Below are 21,845 nucleotides of genomic sequence, written 5' to 3'. Positions count from 1 at the left end.
AAGGATGCCCATCTCCCGATTTGTGTCGATTGATGGACGCTTCTCTTTCGAAAATAAGCCTGAAAGTCACCATTTTATAAAAATTAACCTATACTGTATACCACTGCCACATACTCTTTCATATCCCCTGCTTTCTATCCTGTATCTTCTCCTTACCAATTTTCATTTGTTGAGGTACAATGGGGGGTAGTGAGTCTTTTGCCCTTCCAGGTAACATGTATTTTTTCTCTCCTACAGATTATCATATTGGCCGTTCCAGGAGGAAGAGTGTTCCTGGAGGGAAGCAGTACAGCATGGATCCCACCGCAGCAGCAGCAGCACCGTTTCGCCCATCGGTAAGAGCCGGCCACACTTTTTAAAATTTTATTATTTTTAGTAGTCAAGCTTACCATGTGTCACTGTGTCTCACTTTCTATGTAGTTTGCTTCTCTCCTGTGCTGATCTTCTTTATCTTACTTTACCTTTTTTTAAACTCTTTATTTATTGTCACAGCCAAATACAGGCATTGGCATACGGCACATGGCATGTCAGTCTTATAACATAGAACATGTATGACGTATGTTTATCATAAAGCAGACAGTTGTTCTGACCCCAGACTTCAATTCATTGTCCAGTTAACCAAATAATTTTTTAACCAATTAACAGGTAACAGATAAAGAAAGACACAAGTCAGTGACTGAGCAATTAAACAGTGAAGCAGCTGGATTGGTTCCCTGTTTCGCCTCATTATTTGTTTGCCCAATTGGAATAGTAGAGCCGCACATACACTGCGCAATAAGGCGGTACATCACTGCTGCCCCCAATTTGTGCTACATTTCCTCCACAGTTGGCAGTTTGTGGACATGGCTACTTGGCGGTTACCACCAACCTAGCTTCAACAAACCCCAGCACAACAAATTTATCAGTGGCCCCCTCTAGTCCTCTCCAGTTTCATATTCAACAGTGCTACCTCCTCTGTGGGGGGAACTGCAATCTGCACTGGGAAAATCAACGACCTGCACCCGAAAGGTTGAGAATTGTGGGCACGTCCACCACATGTGAGCATATGCCCTCCGTAACCTACACCTTCTCCTGCTTTATTATGCTCAGGTATGCAGGGGTGTAGTATCATTTGCATAGCACCTTCTACCTATTTTCCATGAAGTGGTACAGCTATAGCTAAGCACTCTGTGTGTAATAACTGCCTCCCACTGCTCTTTACTGAGCTCCTTTCCCAAATCCTGTTTCCATGCCATCATGTCTGTAGATTTTTCTAACCCCCCTTCCCCCCTCCCCCCCCCCAATATTTGTTAGTCACCATGGATTTGCTGAATGAATTCCCCACTACAAAGGTTTGTTCTGATGTGGAGATTCTGGTTTTACGTGTACTTCCCGTTTCAAATTCATTCATTTGTAAAGAAGTCTTCTCCGAGGACAAGCAGGCTGCTTGTTCTCACTGATGGGTGACGTCCACGGCAGCCACTCCAATCAGAATCTTCACTAGCAAAGTCCTTTGCTAGCTCTCGCGCGCCCGCGCGCACCGCGCATGCGCGGCCGTCTTCCTGCCCGAAACCGGCTCGAGCCGGCCAGTCTTCTTTCGTCCGCACTCGGTACGGTTGTGTTTTCGCCGTGTCGAGCCCCGGAAAGTCGACCTCGCGCGTCCTTTTTCGACGTGTTTTTCTTCGGAAAATCCTTTAAAACTGTTTGGGAAGTGCTCCGGAAGCCTTCTCGGGTTTCGTTTGCCCTTTCCCGTATTTTTCAGATTTTGCCCCGGTAAGTTTTCTTTCGTCGTCAGGGTAGGCCTCTTTTCGGCCTCGGTCGAGATTTTCTCCCTTAAAGTTTTGGTGCTCACTTTTCGTCATTTCGGATTTTGATTTCGCCGGCGTGATTTTTCCGCCCATGACATCGAAGCCTTCCAGCGGCTTCAAGAAGTGCACCCAGTGCGCCCGGGTAATCACGCTCACTGATAGGCACTCGTCGTGTCTTCAGTGTCTGGGGGCCGAGCACCGTCCTCAGAACTGTAGTCTGTGTTCCCTGTTACAAAGGCGGACTCAGGTAGCGAGATTGGCCCAGTGGAACGTTTTGTTCTCGGGCTCTTCGTCGGCATCGGCACCGGGGGCATCGAGTGCATCGACGTCGTCGTTAGCGTCCAGACCTTCTTCCTCGGCTGCTAGTGTATCGGGTGCATCGAGGCATCGAGTCTCTGCATCGGCGCTGAGGCATCGGGCGACTGCATCGACGTCGGTGGTACCGGGACCTCGTCTGCTGATGTCGCCGGACGGTGGTGCATCGTCTGGAGTGCAGGTGAGGGCTGTCCATTCCCCTGCTGGTGGCGGTGAGCCTTCGGGTGGGTCTCCTCCTACCCTGAGGGCTCCTGCGGTACAGCCCCCCCGAGATCGACCTCCTTCGGCCTCGGCCCCGAGGAAGCGACGGCTGGATTCTACGTCCTCCTCGTCGGTGCCGGGGAGCTCCGGTGACATGCTTCGGAAGAAGTCGAAGAAGCATCGACACCGGTCTCCTCCCCGCGTCGGCACCAAGAGCTCTGGGTCGCCGAGGGAGTCGGCACCCAGCAGGCATCGGCACCGAGAGGACCGCTCACCCTCTGTTCAGGAGGTGTCGATGCGCTCCACTCTGGACAGCCCGGAACAGCCTCCACGCCCGGAACAGGTTCTGACGTCGACGCCTGCATCGACCTCTCTGCCTTTCTCTGCAGCCGCTCTGAACGAGAGCCTCCGGGCCGTTCTCCCAGAGATTCTGGGAGAGCTGTTGCGCCCTACCCCTCCGGTACCGGCGGTGCTTGCGCCTCCGGTACCGTCGAGCGTGGCGCCGGCTGGCCCATTGCCCGGGGTGAGGTCCCCGACGTCGGTACCGCGTGCGGTGCCGACTGCGGCCACCTCCCAGGAGGGCTCCCCGACTACGTCGGCGGAGGGAGCTTCGCCGATGCGGGCGAGGGAGTCTACCTCTCGACGCCCCCATCGTGGACGTGGCTCCACGGAGTCGAGTCGGGCACGGTTGCAGACACAGGTCCGTGAACTTGTGTCTGACACCGAGGGTGAGGCCTCGTGGGAAGAGGAAGAAGACCCCAGATATTTCTCTGACGAGGAGTCTGAGGGTCTTCCTTCCGATCCCACTCCCTCTCCTGAAAGACAGCTTTCTCCTCCTGAGAGTCTGTCTTTCGCTTCCTTTGTCCGGGAGATGTCTACGGCCATCCCCTTCCCGGTGGTTGTGGAGGACGAGCCCAGGGCTGAAATGTTTGAGCTCCTGGACTATCCTTCTCCACCTAAGGAAGCGTCCACTGTTCCCTTGCACCATGTCCTAAAAAAGACATTGCTTGCGAACTGGACCAAGCCACTAAGTAATCCCCACATTCCCAAGAAGATCGAGTCCCAGTACCGGATCCATGGGGACCCAGAGCTGATGCGCACCCAGTTGCCTCATGACTCTGGAGTTGTGGATTTGGCCCTAAAGAAGGCTAAGAGTTCTAGGGAGCATGCTTCGGCGCCCCCGGGCAAAGACTCTAGAACCTTAGACTCCTTTGGGAGGAAGGCCTACCATTCCTCTATGCTCGTGGCCAAAATTCAGTCTTACCAGCTCTACACGAGCATACACATGCGGAACAATGTGCGGCAGTTGGCGGGCTTGGTCGATGCGCTCCCCCCTGAGCAAGCCAAGCCTTTTCAGGAGGTGGTCAGGCAGCTGAAGGCGTGCAGAAAATTCCTGGCCAGAGGGGTGTATGACACCTTTGATGTTGCGTCCAGGGCCGCTGCTCAAGGTGTGGTGATGCGCAGGCTCTCATGGCTGCGTGCCTCCGACCTGGAGAATAGACTCCAGCAGCGGATTGCGGACTCGCCTTGCCGTGCGGACAATATTTTTGGAGAGAAGGTCGAGCAGGTGGTAGAGCATCTCCACCAGCGGGATACTGCATTCGACAAGTTCTCCCGCCGGCAGCCTTCAGCATCTACCTCCACAGGTAGAAGATTTTTCGGGGGAAGGAAGACTGGTCCCTACTCTTCTGGCAAGCTTAGGTACAATCCTCCTTCTCGACAGCCTGCGGCCCAGGCTAAGCCCCAGCGCGCTCGCTCTCGTCAGCAGCGTGCGACTCAGCAAGGCCCCTCGGCTCCCCAGCAAAAGCAAGGGGCGAGCTTTTGACTGGCTCCAGCAGAGCATAGCCGACATCCAAGTGTCCGTGCCGGGCGACCTGCCAATCGGAGGGAGGTTGAAAGCTTTTCACCAAAGGTGGCCTCTCATAACCTCCGATCAGTGGGTTCTCCAAATAGTCCGGCAAGGATACACCCTCAATTTGGCCTCAAAACCTCCAAATTGTCCACCGGGAGCTCAGTCTTACAGCTTCCAGCACAAGCAGGTACTTGCAGAGGAACTCTCCGCCCTTCTCAGCGCCAATGCGGTCGAGCCCGTGCCATCCGGGCAAGAAGGGCTGGGATTCTATTCCAGGTACTTCCTTGTGGAAAAGAAAACAGGGGGGATGCGTCCCATCCTAGACCTAAGGGCCCTGAACAAATATCTGGTCAAAGAAAAGTTCAGGATGCTTTCCCTGGGCACCCTTCTTCCCATGATTCAGGAAAACGACTGGCTATGCTCTCTGGACTTGAAGGATGCTTACACACACATCCCGATACTGCCAGCTCACAGACAGTATCTGCGATTTCAGCTGGGCACACGTCACTTCCAGTACTGTGTGCTACCCTTTGGGCTCGCCTCTGCGCCCAGGGTGTTCACGAAGTGCTTGGCTGTAGTAGCAGCAGCACTTCGCAGGCTGGGGGTGCACGTGTTCCCATATCTCGACGATTGGCTGGTGAAGAACACGTCCGAGGCAGGAGCCCTGCAGTCCATGCAGATGACTATTCGCCTCCTGGAGCTACTGGGGTTTGTGATAAATTACCCAAAGTCCCATCTTCTCCCAGCACAGAGACTCGAATTCATAGGAGCTCTGCTGGATTCTCGGACGGCTCGCGCCTATCTCCCAGAGGCGAGAGCCAACAACTTGTTGTCCCTCGTCTCGCGGGTGCGAGCGTCCCAGCAGATCACAGCTCGGCAGATGTTGAGATTGCTGGGCCACATGGCCTCCACAGTTCATGTGACTCCCATGGCCCGCCTTCTCATGAGATCTGCTCAATGGACCCTAGCTTCCCAGTGGTTTCAGGCTGCTGGGGATCTAGAAGACGTGATCCACCTGTCCACGAGTTTTCTCGAATCCCTGTATTGGTGGACGATGTGGTCCAATTTGACCCTGGGACGTCCTTTCCAAATTCCTCAGCCACAAAAAGTGCTGACCACGGATGCGTCTCTCCTGGGGTGGGGAGCTCATGTCGATGGGCTTCACACCCAAGGAAGCTGGTCCCTCCAGGAACGCGATCTACAGATCAATCTGCTGGAGTTGCGAGCGATCTGGAACGCTCTGAAGGCTTTCAGAGATCGGCTGTCCCACCAAATTATTCAAATTCAGACAGACAACCAGGTTTCCATGTACTACGTCAACAAGCAGGGGGGCACCGGATCTCGCCCCCTGTGTCAGGAAGCCGTCAGCATGTGGCTCTGGGCTCGCCGTCACGGCATGGTGCTCCAAGCCACATATCTGGCAGGCGTAAACAACAGTCTGGCCGACAGGCTGAGCAGGATTATGCAACCTCACGAGTGGTCGCTCAACTCCCGAGTGGTGCGCCAGATCTTCCAAGCGTGGGGCACCCCCTTGGTGGATCTCTTCGCATCTCGAGCCAACCACAAAGTCCCTCAGTTCTGTTCCAGGCTTCAGGCCCCCGGCAGACTGGCATCGGATGCCTTCCTCCTGGATTGGGGGGAGGGTCTGCTGTATGCTTATCCTCCCATTCCTCTGGTGGGGAAGACTTTGTTGAAACTCAAGCAAGACCGAGGCACCATGATTCTGATTGCTCCTTTTTGGCCGCGTCAGATCTGGTTCCCTCTTCTTCTGGAGTTATCCTCCGAAGAACCGTGGAGATTGGAGTGTTTTCCGACCCTCATCACACAGGACGAAGGGGCTCTTCTGCATCCCAGCCTCCGGTCCCTGGCTCTCACGGCCTGGATGTTGAGAGCGTAGACTTTGCCTCTTTGGGTCTGTCAGAGGGGGTCTCCCGCATCTTGCTTGCTTCCAGGAAAGATTCCACTAAGAGGAGTTACTTCTTTCGATGGAGGAGGTTTGCCGTCTGGTGTGACAGCAAGGCCCTAGATCCTCGCTCTTGTCCTACACAGACCCTGCTTGAATACCTTCTGCACTTGTCTGAGTCTGGTCTCAAGACCAACTCTGTAAGAGTTCATCTTAGCGCAATCAGTGCATACCATTACCGTGTGGAAGGTAAGCCGATCTCAGGACAGCCTTTAGTTGTTCGCTTCATGAGAGGTTTGCTTTTGTCAAAGCCCCCTGTCAAGCCTCCTACAGTGTCATGGGATCTCAATGTCGTTCTCACCCAGCTGATGAAACCTCCTTTTGAGCCACTGAACTCCTGCCATCTGAAGTACTTGACTTGGAAGGTCATTTTCTTGGTGGCAGTTACTTCAGCTCGTAGAGTCAGTGAGCTTCAGGCCCTGGTAGCCCAGGCCCCTTACACCAAATTTCATCATAACAGAGTAGTCCTCCGCACTCACCCTAAGTTCTTGCCAAAGGTCGTGTCGGAGTTCCATCTGAACCAGTCAATTGTCTTGCCGACATTCTTTCCCCGTCCTCATTCCTGCCCTGCTGAACGTCAGCTGCACACATTGGACTGCAAGAGAGCATTGGCCTTCTACCTGGAGCGGACACAGCCCAACAGACAGTCCGCCCAATTGTTTGTTTCTTTTGATCCCAATAGGAGGGGAGTGGCTGTGGGGAAACGCACCATATCCAATTGGCTAGCAGATTGCATTTCCTTCACTTACGCCCAGGCGGGGCTGGCTCTTGAGGGTCATGTCACGGCTCATAATGTTAGAGCCATGGCTGCGTCGGTAGCCCACTTGACGTCAGCCTCCATTGAAGAAATTTGCAAAGCTGCGACGTGGTCATCTGTCCACACATTCACATCTCATTACTGCCTGCAGCAGGATACCCGACGCGACAGTCGGTTCGGGCAGTCAGTTCTTCAGAACCTGTTTGGGCTTTAGGATCCAACTCCACCCCCCGAGGGCCCTGTTTGTTCTGTTCCAGGCTGCACTCTCAGTTAGTTGGTAAATTTTTTAGGTCAATCTCAGTTATGTCCTCGCCGTTGCGAGGCCCAATTGACCATGGTTGTTGTTTTGAGTGAGCCTGGGGGCTAGGGATACCCTATCAGTGAGAACAAGCAGCCTGCTTGTCCTCGGAGAAAGCGAATGCTACATACCTGTAGAAGGTATTCTCCGAGGACAGCAGGCTGATTGTTCTCACAAACCCGCCCGCCTCCCCTTTGGAGTTGTGTCTTCCCTTGTATCTCTTTTGCTACATATGAGACTGGCCGGCTCGAGCCGGTTTCGGGCGGGAAGACGGCCGCGCATGCGCGGTGCGCGCAGGCGCGCGAGGGCTAGCAAAGGACTTTGCTAGTGAAGATTCCGATTGGAGGGGCTGCCGTGGACGTCACCCATCAGTGAGAACAATCAGCCTGCTGTCCTCGGAGAATACCTTCTACAGGTATGTAGCATTCGCTTTATTTTAAGCTGAGACTTTTGAGCAAATTGCAACCATTAATTTTGCAAATGGATTTTCAGAATGTGTTACAAAGCTTATTACTGACTGGCCTTGATTACTGTAGTATTGGATACATTGGTTTGCTAGCCCCTTGTATTCCATCCATGCAAATTGTTCAAAATTCTGTCATTCGATTGTTGTTTGGGCTAGCTAAGAATGAGCATATATCACCGTATTGTAGGAAAATGAAGCGGTTGCTTGTGTTGGAGAGAATTAAGTTTAAATTGCTGACATTAATTCAGAGAGTTTGCATCAGGCGTCATCAAGATATTTGAGTGATTGTTTACATTGGTATAAGCCTGCACGAGCGCTTCACTCGGTAACGTCTCGATTGTTGACTTTTTTTGATATAAATCTACAAGGAAAAGGACATTTTCAGTAGCCAACCTGTCTGAATGGAATAAACTGCCTCTCCTTCTTAGAAGACAAACTCTCAGGTGTTTAAAAGGCAGTTGTGGCAATATTTGTTAGCACAAATATTGGACTCAGTGATTGACTGCTCTCTGTTTAGGTTGAATGTATGGTGAATGAAATGAGTGTGTAGTAGGTGGTCAGTATTGACCAGTATTAGGGGTATTAGGGGTATTTGTGCTGATAGTTTTGATGTATTATATTGAGTATATACGTTTATTTGTAATATACATTTTAATAAATGAAAATTGAAATGAAATGAAATATTTATTCAACAGCCTGTAAATCCTGGACACTGCCCCCTTTAACACACCTCATTTGGATTAAGACCTTAAAGGGTGATTTCAGTAATTAGATGTCTTTGTGAATATCCTGCCCTCTCAAATAATGTTTGACTTGCAAGTATGGGAAAACATCCCCTGGTCACAGCCTATGTTTAGCCTGTACATCCCCAAATTCTCTTATTTGGCCCTCTGTAACAAACTGGTCCCGGGTAAATTAGCTCATTTTCTTCCCATCATTCAAAAATCCAGCTGTCCCGTCCAGGATCTAGCCTCCCCGATAGCCACGCTGTATAGTTTAATGGGATCGGATAGGATTCTTCTTGGTTTAGGACAACCCATCATACTTAATTTTGCCAGTCTAGAATGCCCCGTACTTGAGCAGCCTGGTAATATTTCAGTAGATTAGAGACAGCTAGTCCACCCTCCCCTCTTTGCCCAGTGGTGAAATTTAGTCATACCTGCTAATTTTCTTTCCTTTAGTCAGGTTCTACTATCCTGAACAAGCGGGTGCTATCCCTTCCTTTTCTAGTGACATCACTGGTTTCCTTGTCACTTGCAGCAGATGAATCCAGGAACTAGTGGGTTAAGTCCACCTACCAGCAGGTGGAGATAGAGATAAACAAACTAAAGGCAGTGATGCCAGATGGCTAGCTCCTTCCTCAGTTAGTATGTCTCTATCTCAACAGGTGGTGGACGGCTTTTTCTCCAGCTCCTGGGCCCAAGGCCTCTGAGGGTGTGCCTGGGCCGGTGACCAGTTTGAGCCGGGGGTGGCGGACTGGTGGTGTCCCCTTTGGCAGCATACGCAGTTGCTGGGTTCCTGCTGCACCTCAAATTCTCTCTGAACAGGCTTTTGCTGTTCCTTTCCTTCCCTGTTCGTTTCTGCCTCCTCACTAAAAAAAAAAAAAAAAAGAACCATAGAATTTTTAAAAAAGAGAAACAGAGAAGCACAGGGAAGTGTGTTTTTGCTGAGTGCAGGTTTGTGTTACTGCTGTCCGAGTCCTGTTTTCTGTTGCCTTCTTGTATGAGCCTGCCTCGAAGTGGCGTCGGAGAGTTTTTTTCTTTGGCTCAGCTGTCAGTTCCCGCGCTTTCCCGGTCCGGGGTAAGTCCTGCTGGGTTCCTGTTCGGGGGCGGGCGATGGCAGCGGAGGCGGTAAAACGCTGTTCCCGATGTGGGAAATGGTGTTTGGTGGCGGGCATTTGCAGAGCGGGGTGCACTGATTTGACGTGCCTCGACGGTGCGGTGGCCCCCCCCTCAAAGCGTGCTTTCCCGCCCGGACCCTGGCGATTCTCGCGCCATTTTGCGATCGGTGACGGAGCCGGCTCCAGTAGCGATTTTGGGCAAAGCTTCTTCTCCGCTGGTAGGGGAATTGGGGGGGCCATCAGGCACTGTGGGCAGTGGTGCAGGTGCCATGGCTGCGACCTCCTCCATTGCGGGGGAGGGGTTTTCGCCAGAGTTTATTTTGCTACTCCATCAGGCGTTTTTTTTTTTTAAAAGGGCCTTGCCCCCCCCCCCCCCTCACGCGACAGCTTCGGCCTTTGATCGTCTCAGGGGGTCTGGGGGTAACCAAGAGATTTTGGGTTTTTCCGCAGAGGATTTCTCCTCCCTTAAAAAGCCTGGGCTTTCTTTGGGGTCTGAGGAGGGGTCCTGCATACGGTCGCCTGCAGCTTTCTCCATGGTGGCTCTCTCGGAGCAGATTGGGGTAGAGGACGGTGTCCTCACTGACTAACCGGAGGACTCTTCCGCCGTGAGGATTTTCCATAAGAAGGAGTTGTCCTCCTTTATCTCTCAGGCGCTGGAAGCCCTGAATATAGAAGATCCTGAGCTTGTGGCTTCTCAGGTGGTCAACCCCAAGATGGCTAGTACCAGACGACCTTTTCAGGCCTTTCTGGTACATGAAGCTATTGAAGAGCTGATTTTGGCCCAGTGGGCGGTTCCGGATGGGGGGCTGAAAGTGGCCAGGGCTATGGCCAGGCTGTATCCGGTTTCAGCAGACCGTTTAGAGCTGTTTGCTGTGCCTAGGGTGGATGCCCTGGTGACGGCGGTCACTAAGAAGACTACTCTTCCAGTAGAAGGTGGTGTGGCACTTAAGGATATGCAAGACAGACGGCTAGAGGCCTCTTTAAAACGTGCCTTTGAGTTGGTCGCTTTGACACTTCAAGCTTCTGTTTGTAGGTCTTATGCGGCTAGAGCTTGTCTCAGTTGGCTACATTCTGTCATGGATTCGATTTTGGAGTCTGATATGCCGGGAACTCCTCAGATGTCGCTGATGGATATTGGGCTGGCGTACTTGGCGGATGCCTTATATGATTTGGTCCGTGCTTCAGCCAAACTCATGGCCTTGACCGTTTCCTCTCTGCATCTTCTGTGGCTCCGTCATTGGGCTGCAGATATGGCCTCTAAGTAACGGCTCATTAAATTGCCTTTCTGAGGGAAATTGCTTTTTGGGGAAGACCTAGAAAAGATTGTTAAAGATTTGGGGGATTCCAAATCTCAGAGGATAGACCCAAGTCTATTTTCAGGCAAGGAGCCTCGAGGTCACGTTTCAGAGAGACGTGATGGTATCGCCCGGGGCAGTCCAACGTGGCCTTTCAGCATCCTCATTTTGGGCAGCGTTCTTCCTTTCACAACGAGAAGCGTCCACTGGACCCCCCCCCCTCTCGTCAGGGGGCTCCTTCTCGAGCCTCCCAATGATAGGGTGCAGGTCCACTCGGGAGGAGAGCAGATCGGTGGTCGGCTTTCTCTGTTTTTTCTAGACTCCGCCAGAATTACTTCGGACCAGAGGGTCCTCGATGTGGTGCAAGAAGGTTACAAGCTAGAATTCTTCTCTCCCGTCACAGACTTTTTTCTGGAGTCCCACTGTGTATCGCGGGCCAAGAGGACAGCGATTCTGCAGTGTTTGCGAGACCTGCTAAAGATAGGGGCTATTGCGCCTGTTCCTCCTCTCAAAAGGTGCACAGGTCGGTACTCCATCTTCTTTCTGGTTGGAAGGGAGGGGCTTTTCTGCCTATTCTTGATCTCAGAAAAGTAAAACAGTTTTTGCGGGTTTGTCACTTCCGCATGGTGACATTAAAGGCAGTTATTGCTGCTGTTCAACCAGGCGAGTTTTTGACGGCTCTCGATTTGAGGGAAGCTTCCCTGCACATTCCCATTTGGCAGCCCCATCAGATATTTCTCAGATTTGCGGTGCTGGGTCAGCACTTCCATTTTCTGGCCCTTCCTTTCGGAATGGCCACTGCCCCACGCACTTTTTCCAGGGTCATGGTGGTGGCGGCGGCGTTCCTGCGGAAGGAGGGGATTCAAGTGCATCCATATCTCGACGACTGGCTGATTCAGGCGACGACAGCAGAGGAGAGTCGAGTGGTCACCGACTGAGTGATTTCGGTGTTGCAATCCTTAGGTTGGGTGGTCAGTATGGACAAGAGTCATCTGCTTCCTACTCAGAGTCTGGAGTATCTTGGAGTACAATTCGATACGAAGCAGGGAAGCTGTTTCTCCCCGAGGGGCGAAGGATCAAATTGCTTTCTCAGGTACGGACCTTATTGAGTCATTGCGCTCCCCGAGTGTGGGACTATGTTCAGCTCCTCAGTTCCATGACGGCGACCTTGGAGGTCATTCCATGTCCAGAACAACAGCTACTGTATGTTTTTCCTCTGTGGCCTCTGATAGGGAGAATTCCTTGCCGCATAGGGCGGCATCATGGGTCGGTCGTTCTAGTGGCCCCAGACTGGCCCCGACGGCCGTGGTATGCGGATCTCGTTCTAGGACTCTCAGAGCCACCATTGCGACTTCCGGTGACTCACGATCTGCTGCATCAAGGACCAGTTCAGATGGAAAATCCCTCCCGCTTTGGTCTTACAGCCTGGCTATTGAGAGGCGGCAGCTGAGGAAGAAGGGATTTTCAAGACCTGTCATTGCCACTCTTGGGGGCATAGAAGCAGTCTACTTCAGCAGCGTACGCGGGAGTGTGGAAAGCTTTCTCGGCGTGGTGTGTTTCGCATGCTGAATCACCTTTTCGGGTGGACATTCCGGTTATTCTGGTGTTCCTTCAGGATAGTCTTCAAAAGGGATTGGCATATAATTCCCTTCGAGTGCAGGTGGCCGCGCTAGCTTGTTTTAGGGGCAAACTGGATGGTTCCTCTTTAGCAGCTCACTCTGATGTGGTCCGTTTCCTATGCGGGGCTCTTCGGCTTCGGCCTCCTCTGCGGCAGCCGTGCCCGGCATGGCATTTGAATGTGGTACTGCGAGCCCTCCAGGCTCTACCGTTTGAGCCGTTGAATAAGGTTTCTGAGAAGGATCTAACACTTAAGATTGTGTTTTTGGTGGCCATTGCTTCGGCTAGGAGGATTTCTGAAATTCAGGCTTTGTCTTGCAGAGATCCTTTTTTGCAGTTTTCTGAAGCCAGGGTGTCGATCCAGATGGTGCCGTCGTTTCTACCTAAAGTGGTTTTGTCTTTCCATGTCAATCAGGTGGTTTATCTTCCGTCTTTTCGAAGAGAGGATTATCCGAGGGAGTTTGCCTCGCTACATTTCCTGGACGTGCAGAGAGCCTTGTTTCGGTACTTGCAGATCTCTAACGAGTTTCGACGCTCGGATTATGTCTTTGTGCTCTTGTCGGGATCGAAAAGAGGTGAGGCGGCTTCTAAGGCTTCCATTGCTAGCTGGATTAGGGAAGCCATTGGAGCGGCGTATCTGCTACAAGGGCGGGCATCTCCAGTGGCCCTGAAGGCGCATTCTACTTGGGCACAGGCGGCTTCTTGGGTGGAGGCGTCGGCCTTATCTCTGGAAGAGGGGCGGCTACTTGTGCGTCCCGTCATACTTTTGTGAAGCATTACAGGCTAGACGTGTCTGCGCGGGAGGATGCGAGGTTTGGGTCGGAAGTGTTGGCGCGGGGAGCTTCGGCTTCCCACCCTACTTAAGGAATGCTTTGGTACATCCCACTAGTTCCTGCATTCATCTGCTGCAAGTGACAAAATTATGTCTTACCTGATAATTTTCTTTCCTTTAATGCAGCAGATGAATCCAGGATCCCTCCCTAGTTCAGCCGACAGTTTTTTCATTTTCCGCGCAGTGTGGCTATTTTTTCTTCCCGGGTTCTCTTTTGCAGAGTTCAGACAGAAATGGGAACACGGAAAGGATTCCGATTTCTGGATCAAGTTGCAGTTATTTCTAAGTTCTTATTTGGTTTTCTGTTTTTCATAGTGAGGATGGTTTCTGGTTGTTATTGGTTTCATATTTTTGGCCTTGGCAAATGCTTACGAATGACATACTAACACCCCCACCTCTCCCTCCCCTTGACCATTCCCTTGTCTGTTCCCCAAGCTCCCCAACCCTTCTGTCCTTTTCCTCATTTTCCATAATCACTGATGAAACAACACATCTTCTCTCCTCCTCAAAACGAACTACCTGTTCTTCTGATCCCATTCCTACTCACCTTCTTAACACCATCGCTCCTACTCTCACCCCTTTTATCTGTCATATCCTCAATCTTTCACTTTCCACTGCGACCGTTCCTGATGCCTTCAAATATGCCGTGATCACACCACTCCTTAAGAAGCCTTCACTTGTCCCTACCTGTCCTTCCAACTATCGACGCATCTCCCTCCTCCCCTTCCTCTCCAAGATACTTCAACGTGCTGTTCACCGCCGCTGTCTTGACTTTCTTTCATCTCAATCTGTTCTTGACCCACTCCAATCTGGCCTTTGCCCTCTTCATTCAACTGAAACTGCACTTACAAAAGTTTCCAATGACCTTTTACTGGCCAAATCCAAAGGTCTCTATTCCATCCTCATCCTGCTCGATCTATCTGTTGCTTTTGACACTGTTGATTACAGCTTACTCCTTGATACGTTGTCTTCACTTGGATTCCAGGGCTCTCTTCTTTCCTGGTTCTCCTCTTACCTCTTGCTTCGCACCTTTAGTGTACACTCTTGTGGATCCTCGTCCACTTCTATCCCACTACCAATCGGTGTACCTCAGGGTTCTGTTCTTGGTCCTCTCCTATTCTCCATCTACACTTCTTCCCTTGGCTCTCTGATCTCATCCCATGGCTTTCAATACCATCTCTACGCTGACGACTCCCAGATCTACCTCTCTACCCCCGAAATCTCATCCAGCATCCAGACCAATGTATCAGCCTGCCTATCTGATATCGCTGCCTGGATGTCTCAATGTCATCTGAAACTTAACATAGCCAAAACTGAGCTTCTCATCTTTCTCCCTAAACCCACCTCTCCTCTCCCCCCTTTCTCTATTTCTGTGGATGGCACTCTCATTCTCCCTGTCTCATCAGCTCGTAACCTTTGGGTCATCTTTGACTCCTCTCTCTCCTTCTCTTCTCACATTCCGCAGATTGCCAAAACCTGTCGTTTCTTTCTCTATAACATCAGCAAAATCCGTCCCTTCCTCTCTGAGCTCTCTGTCAGAACCCTTATCCACACTCTTATCACCTCTCGCCTAGATTATTGCAACCTGCTTCTCACTGGCCTCCCACATAGTCATCTCTCTCCTCTTCAATCAGTCCAAAACTCTGCTGCGCGACTTATTTTCCGCCAGGGTCGCTATGCTCACATTAGTCCTCTCCTCAAGTCACTTCACTGGCTCCCTATCCGTTTCCGCATTCAATTCAAACTTCTCTTGCTGACCTATAAGTGCATTCACTCTACCGCTCCCCAGTACCTCTCCACTCTTCTCTTTCCCTACGTCCCTCCTCAGGTACTCCGTTTTGTGGATAAATCTCTCTTGTCTGTCCCCTTTTCCTCTACTGCTAATTCCAGACTCTGTTCCTTTTATCTTGCTGCACCTCACGCCTGGAATAGACTTCCCGTGCCTGTACGTCTAGCCCCGTCTTTGGCCGTTTTCAAATCCAGGCTAAAAGCCCACCTCTTTAACGCTGTTTTTGACTCCAAACCACTATTCACTTGCCCTGTACCCCTTTTATCCTCACCTCTTGAATTCCCTTACCTCTTAGTTGCTCTGTCTGTGTGCCTGTCCTACTTTGATTGTGTGCTCTTTGAGCAGGGACTGTCTTTTTCATGTATGGTGTACAGCGCTACATTTGCCTTGTAGCGCTGTAGAAATGATAAGTAGTAGTAGTAGGAAGGAGCTGGCTGTCTGGCATCACTGCCTTTAGTTTGTTTATCTCTATCTCCACCTGCTGGTAGGCGGACTTAACCCACTAGTTCCTGGATTCATCTGCGTTAAAAAGAGAGAAGATCTTGGGCAGACAGAGCACAGCTGGAAGCAGGCCACCAAGTCCCACAAGATCAATCCTCCACCTTCTATTCAGCTAAAGAATCAGTTCACTACCCTGGAGGTAGAAGAGCTAGAAACGCCTAAAAAACAGGAGGAAACAATGACCAAAAATGCCATCACAGCCAGACAATTGGCCCAAAGAAAGCAAAAGGTAGTGGTGGTTGGAGATTCACTTCTAAGGGGTACTCAAGCGCCCATCTGCCGGCCGGATATGTTGTCCAGAGAGATGTGCTGTCTGCCAGGTGCCAAGATTCGCGATATCGTGGAAAGATTGCGTAAACTCATCAAGCCTATGGACCACTCTCCTATGCTACTCATCCATGTTGGCACAAATGATACAGCTAAGTATCCTACTGAACGTATCATACGAGACTTCGTGGCTTTGGGTCAGAGGGTGAAGCATCTAGGTGCGTAGGCAGTATTCTCATTGATCCTCCCTGCAGACCTGTCGAAGGTTAAGGTCGAATGAGAGAAGCTCGCATGTTGGAGATAAATACGTGGCTGCGTGGTTGGTGCTGAAGAGAGGGCTTTGGTTTCGTAGACCATGGGATGATTTTCCAAGAGGCACTGAGTGGTGATGGTGTCCATCTGTCAAGGAAGGATTGTCTTCAGCAACAGGCTGGCTAAAGTACTAAAGAGGGCTTTAAACTAAAATTGATGGGGATGGGTATAAAAGGCCGCGAAACCATAATTAACCCCAGGAAGGTAGGACATCTAATGCCTCTATAGAAGTGAATAAAAAGATTAAAATCTAGAGAGCCTTGTATAACAATGCCCGTAGTATGGGAAACAAACTTCTAGAACTTACTACTACTACTACTACTTATCATTTCTATAGCGCTACCGGACGTATGCAGCACTTCACACTTGAACATGGAGAGACAGTCCCTGCTCAATAGAGCTTACAATCTAATTATGACAGACAGACAGGACAAGTAAGGGATAAGGGTTAGGACAGACAGGACATCAGGGATAGGGGACAGTTGAAGGTTTAGGAGTTAAAAGCAGCATCGAAGAGGTGGGTTTTTAGCCTAGATTTGAAGATGGCCAGAGTTGAGGCTTGGCGTACCGGCTCAGGAAGTTTATTCCAGGCATATGGTGCAGCAAGATAGAAGGAACGGAGTCTGGAGTTAGCGGTGGAGGAGAAGGGTGCAGATAAGAGAGATTTGCCCAGTGAGCGGAGTTCCCGGGGAGGAGTGTAGGGAGAGATGAGAGATGTAACTTGAGGCTACAATGATGGAAGCGGACTTGGCTTTAGTGGCGGTCACGGAAATGTGGTTCACGGAGAACCATGACTGGAATGTTGCTATACCTGGTTATAATCTATTCAGGAAGGACAGAGTAGGAAAAAAGTGTGGAGGTGTGGCATTATATGCTAAGAATGATATCCAAGTGACAGAACTGCAGGACATGTGGGGTAGGGAAGAAGTGCTGTGGGTTAAACTGGAAAGAGGGAAAGGAAAATGTATCTATTTCCTTGTCATCAAGCAGATGCAGCCATTACAGATGGGTTGTGTCCATCAACCAGCAGAGGGAGATAGAGAGCACACTTTTTTCAGTGCCTCATACCAGCTTGCTCCACTGCCTCTCTTCAGTATTCTCTATCTCCCCTAGCAGAGTGGCTGCAGCTTCTTCGAGCTGCATCTAAAATCTGCCTGGAGGTTGCTCCTGTGCTTTTGCCAGTTGTTAGCAGGGGTGTTGGAGGCTATAGCAGCTTCACTTTAAAGGCACATAGGTTCGCCCTTTCCCTGCCTTACCCATACTTCCGTGGATGTGGACACATTGCTTAGCTTTCCCTGTCCTTCCCCACCAACAGTGGATGCAGGCACATAGGTTCGCCCTTTCCCTGCCTTTCCCACTCACCTGAGCCTCCGGAGTTCTATTTACCTCTGCTTTCCTCACAGCGTTAAAAAAAAAAAGGAACAGAGGTTTTTCCTTGCCTTTTTCTGTGGGACCGGAGCTGTGATACTCGGTCCAGTGAGGTAAGAGTGTTTTCTGACTCCTCCGGGGTGGGCCCGCGATCGGGGCGATTTGGCGCGAACCGCCATTTTGAATTTTACCGCCGTTTTCGGCGATGGCTGCGGAGACAGTAAAGCGCTGTTCCAAGTGTGGCAAGCGCAGATCAGCAGCGGGGCTCTGTAAATCGTGCTGTACAGACGTTAGAGCCAGCCCGAGCATGGCGAGCGACGATTCTTCGTGCTCTGAGCTGGCAGCTGACGCCATTTTGAATTTACCACATGGCGCGACCTCCGCTGAGACGGAGAGTCCTGAGCCCGGGGGGAGGCCTCGGAGTGAGGCTGATGTGAGAGCTACTAGCCCCGGCAGAGATCCGGGTGCCCAGGGTGAGTTTTTCTCCCCTGATTTTGTCTTATTAATGCATAAAGCATACATGCTTAAAAGAGCTCTCCCACAAAGCCCTGCAGGGGCCTCTTCTAATGCCCCCCCGGTGGATTCTAGCCCTCTGAGGCGTTATTCCCTGATAATTGGCAGAATATGAAGTGCAGAAGGGCTCTTTCCCCTTCAGAGAGTGCTGCACCTCCATTTTCCCCCCTGTGGTCGGGCTGCGAGGATTCGGAGGACTCTGGCAGGCCTTTATGGTCTGAGGAGCCAGAGTCTGGTGCAGAAGTGACTCAGGATCTGGACAATCCCTCCACGGTGAGGATTTTCCACCGTGATGAGCTGCCAGCGCTTATTTCTGATGCCCTGCAGGCTCTCTCTATTGAGGACCCTGCCAGTGGCACAGCCTCCTCTGTGAATCCTAGGATGGCTAGTACCAAAAAGCCTGCTCGAGCCTTTCCTTTGCATGACTCCATCCAAGAGCTTATTTCGGCTCAGTGGGCTGACCCCGAGGGACCTTTGAAAGTTTCCAGGGCTGTGGGGCAATTATACCCTCTGAGTGAGGAGCATATGGCTCGCTTTGCTATGCCTAAAGTGGATGCCCTAGTCACAGCTGTGACAAAGAGAACTACCCTCCCTGTTGAAGGAGGTGTTGCCCTGAAGGATATTCAAGACCGTAGACTGGAATCAGCACTTAAACGGTCATTTGAAATTGCAGGTCTCACTATTCGGGCGTCTGCATGCAGTTGTTATGCTGCTAGAGCCTGCCTGGCTTGGTTGCAACAGGCAGTGGAACAGCCCGGTGATGGAGCGGAGCCCTTTTCAGATGTGGCTCCGCGGATGGAGTCGGCCTTGTCCTTTCTTGCTGACGCCCTTTATGATATTGTCAGAGCTTTGGCTAAACACATGGCAGTAGCAGTGGCGGCTCGCCGTCTTCTTTGGCTACGGCATTGGGCGGCGGACATGGCCTCTAAGCAAAGGTTGGTGAAGTTGCCCTTTCAAGGCCTTCTCCTGTTTGGTGAGGAGTTGGAGAAAATTATGAAGGGCCTGGGTGAGGCTAAACCCCAGCGCTTGCCCGAAGATAGGCCTCGGCCTTCCTCTAAGGGTGCGGCGGTCCACTCCTCTTACAGACCTCGCTTCCGTGAAGCTCGAAGGTACCGCCCGGGGCATTCTGCTGGGTTCACTTCTCGTGCCCGTTTTCAGCAGAGGAACTCCTTTCGCTCGGACAAACGTTCCACAGCCACTGGCTCAAGGCCTGGATTCAGGGGCGACCCTCTCAATGATGGTGCGCCGGCCCTCTCCTCGAGTCCTGTCATCGGAGGACGTTTTTCCCTCTTTGCCGAGGAGTGGGCCAACATTTCCTCAGATCAGTGGGTCTTGGACCTGATCAGAGACGGTTTCAGAATAGAATTCGATGTCCCTGTAAGAGACGTGTTTGTGGAGTCCCGATGCGGTTCTGCCGCCAAATGGGCGGCGGTAGAGAGACTTTGCAAGGTCTGATTCAGATAGGGGCCGTGTCCCCGGTACCTCCCGCCGAACATGGCTGCGGCCGCTACTCATGCTATTCTTGACCCACTACAATCTGGTTTTCGCCCTCTCCACTCAACCGAAACTGCGCTTACTAAAGTCTCCAATGACCTATTACTGGCTAAATCCAGAGGTCAATATTCCATCCTCATTCTTCTTGATCTTTCCGCTGCTTTTGACACTGTCGATCACAGCATACTTCTCGATACCCTGTCCTCACTTGGATTCCAGGGCTCTGTCCTTTCCTGGTTCTCTTCCTACCTCTCCCTCCGCACCTTTTGTGTTCACTCTGGTGGATCCTCTTCTACTTCTATCCCTCTGCCTGTCGGCGTGCCTCAGGGTTCTGTTCTTGGTCCCCTCCTCTTTTCTATCTACACTTCTTCCCTTGGTTCATTAATCTCATCCCATGGCTTTTCCTACCATCTCTATGCTGATGACTCCCAAATCTACCTTTCTACCCCTGATATCTCACCTTGCATCCAAACCAAAGTTTCAGCGTGCTTGTCTGACATTGCTGTCTGGATGTCTCAACGCCACCTGAAATTAAATATGACCAAAACCGAGCTTCTCATTTCCCCCCCCAAACCCACCTCCCCACTCCCCCCATTTTCTATTTCTGTTAATGGCTCTCTCATTCTCCCTGTCTCCTCAGCTCGAAACCTTGGGGTCATCTTTGACTCTTCTCTCTCCTTCTCTGCTCATATCCAGCAGATTGCCAAGACCTGTCGTTTCTTTCTTTACAACATCCGTAAAATCCGCCCCTTTCTTTCCGAGCACTCTACCAAAACCCTCATCCACACCCTTGTCACCTCTCGTTTAGACTACTGCAATCTGCTTCTTGCTGGCCTCTCACTTAGTCACCTCTCCCCTCTCCAGTCGGTTCAAAACTCTGCTGCCCGTCTCGTCTTCCGCCAGGGTCACTTTACTCATACTACCCCTCTCCTCAAGACCCTTCACTGGCTCCCTATCCGTTTTTGTATCCTGTTCAAACTTCTTCTACTAACCTATAAATGTACTCACTCTGCTGCTCCTCAGTATCTCTCCACACTCTTCCTTCCCTACACCCCTTCCCGTGCACTCCGCTCCATGGATAAATCCTTCTTATCTGTTCCCTTCTCCACTACTGCCAACTCCAGACTTCGCGCCTTCTGCCTCGCTGCACCCTACGCCTAGAATAAACTTCCTGAGCCCCTACGTCTTGCCCCATCCTTGGCCACCTTTAAATCTAGACTGAAAGCCCATCTCTTTAACATTGCTTTTGACTTGTAACCACTTGTAACCACTCGCCTCCACCTACCCTCCTCTCTTCCTTCCTGTTCACATTAATTGATTTGATTTGCTTAGTTTATTTATTTTTTGTCTATTAGATTGTAAGCTCTTTGAGCAGGGACTGTCTTTCTTCTATGTTTGTGCAGCCCTGCATACGCCTTGTAGCAGTATAGAAATGCTAAATAGTAGTAGTAGTACTCCATCTACTTTGTGGTGCCGCGAGAAGGAGGGTCTTTTCGCCCTATTCTGGGCTTAAAAGAATTAAACAAGTCCCTGAGAGTGCGGCATTTTCACATGGAAACCCTGCGCTCCGTCATTGCGGCGGTACAGCTAGGAGAGTTTCTCACGTCTCTGGACCTGAAAGAAGCTTACTTGCACATACCAATTTGGCCCCCGCACCAGACGTTTCTGAGGTTTGTGGTGATGGGAAAGCATTTCCAGTTCCTGGCCTTGCCTTTTGGCCTCGCCACAGCTCCCCGCACCTTTTCGAAGGTTATGGTGGTAGTAGCTGCTTTTCTAAGGCGAGAGGGTATTCGGGTTCACCCGTACCTGGACGACTGGCTCATTCGAGCAAACTCTGCTGCAGAGAGTCAGCATGTAACAGCCAGAGTGGTCTCAGTACTTCAATCTCTGGGCTGGGTCGTCAATTTGGCCAAAAGTCACCTGACCCCCTCGCAGTCTCTAGAATATTTGGGGGCCAGGTTCGACACAGCCTCGGGGTATGTGTACCTACCCGAGTGAAGGCGGTGCAAGCTTCAGAATCAGGTCCGTCTGCATCAGAGGATGCCCCGCCCGTGAGCTTGGGACATTGTCCAGCTGCTTGGATCGATGACGGCCACCATGGAATTGGTGCCCTGGGCGAGAGCGCACCTGAGACCTCTACAGTATGCTCTACTCCAAAGATGGTCTCCAGTATCTGAGGATTATCAATGCAGACTCTCTTGGCTCCCTGCAGCCCGACTCAGTATGGAGTGGTGGCTCTCAGACAGCATGCTGCGGCGAGGAATGCCGCTGGCGCTCCCCGATTGGTGCCTAATGGTGACAGATGCCAGCCTGAAAGGCTGGGGCGCACATTGCAAGGGGAAGCATGCCCAGGGTCTATGGACACCCGAGGAGTCGGA

At 51.3% G+C, this 21,845-nt stretch overlaps 1 protein-coding gene across 1 annotated transcript in view; it reads left to right on the top strand.

Moving 5' to 3' along the window:
• Window positions 1-262: 262 nt before the first annotated feature.
• SYNGAP1 (synaptic Ras GTPase activating protein 1) overlaps window positions 263-21,845 on the top strand; it is a 214,023-nt gene continuing 192,440 nt past the window's right edge. Inside the window, exon 1 of the mRNA XM_030197194.1 lies at window positions 263-335. Within this exon, the coding sequence (XP_030053054.1) occupies window positions 294-335 (42 nt within the window). The 5' untranslated portion in view covers window positions 263-293. The remainder of the gene's footprint in view (window positions 336-21,845) is intronic.

The sequence above is a fragment of the Microcaecilia unicolor genome, chromosome 3 (assembly GCF_901765095.1).
Source record: "Microcaecilia unicolor chromosome 3, aMicUni1.1, whole genome shotgun sequence".
NCBI classification, from domain to species: Eukaryota; Metazoa; Chordata; class Amphibia; order Gymnophiona; family Siphonopidae; genus Microcaecilia; species Microcaecilia unicolor.
This window is presented reverse-complemented; position numbering and strand designations above follow the sequence as displayed.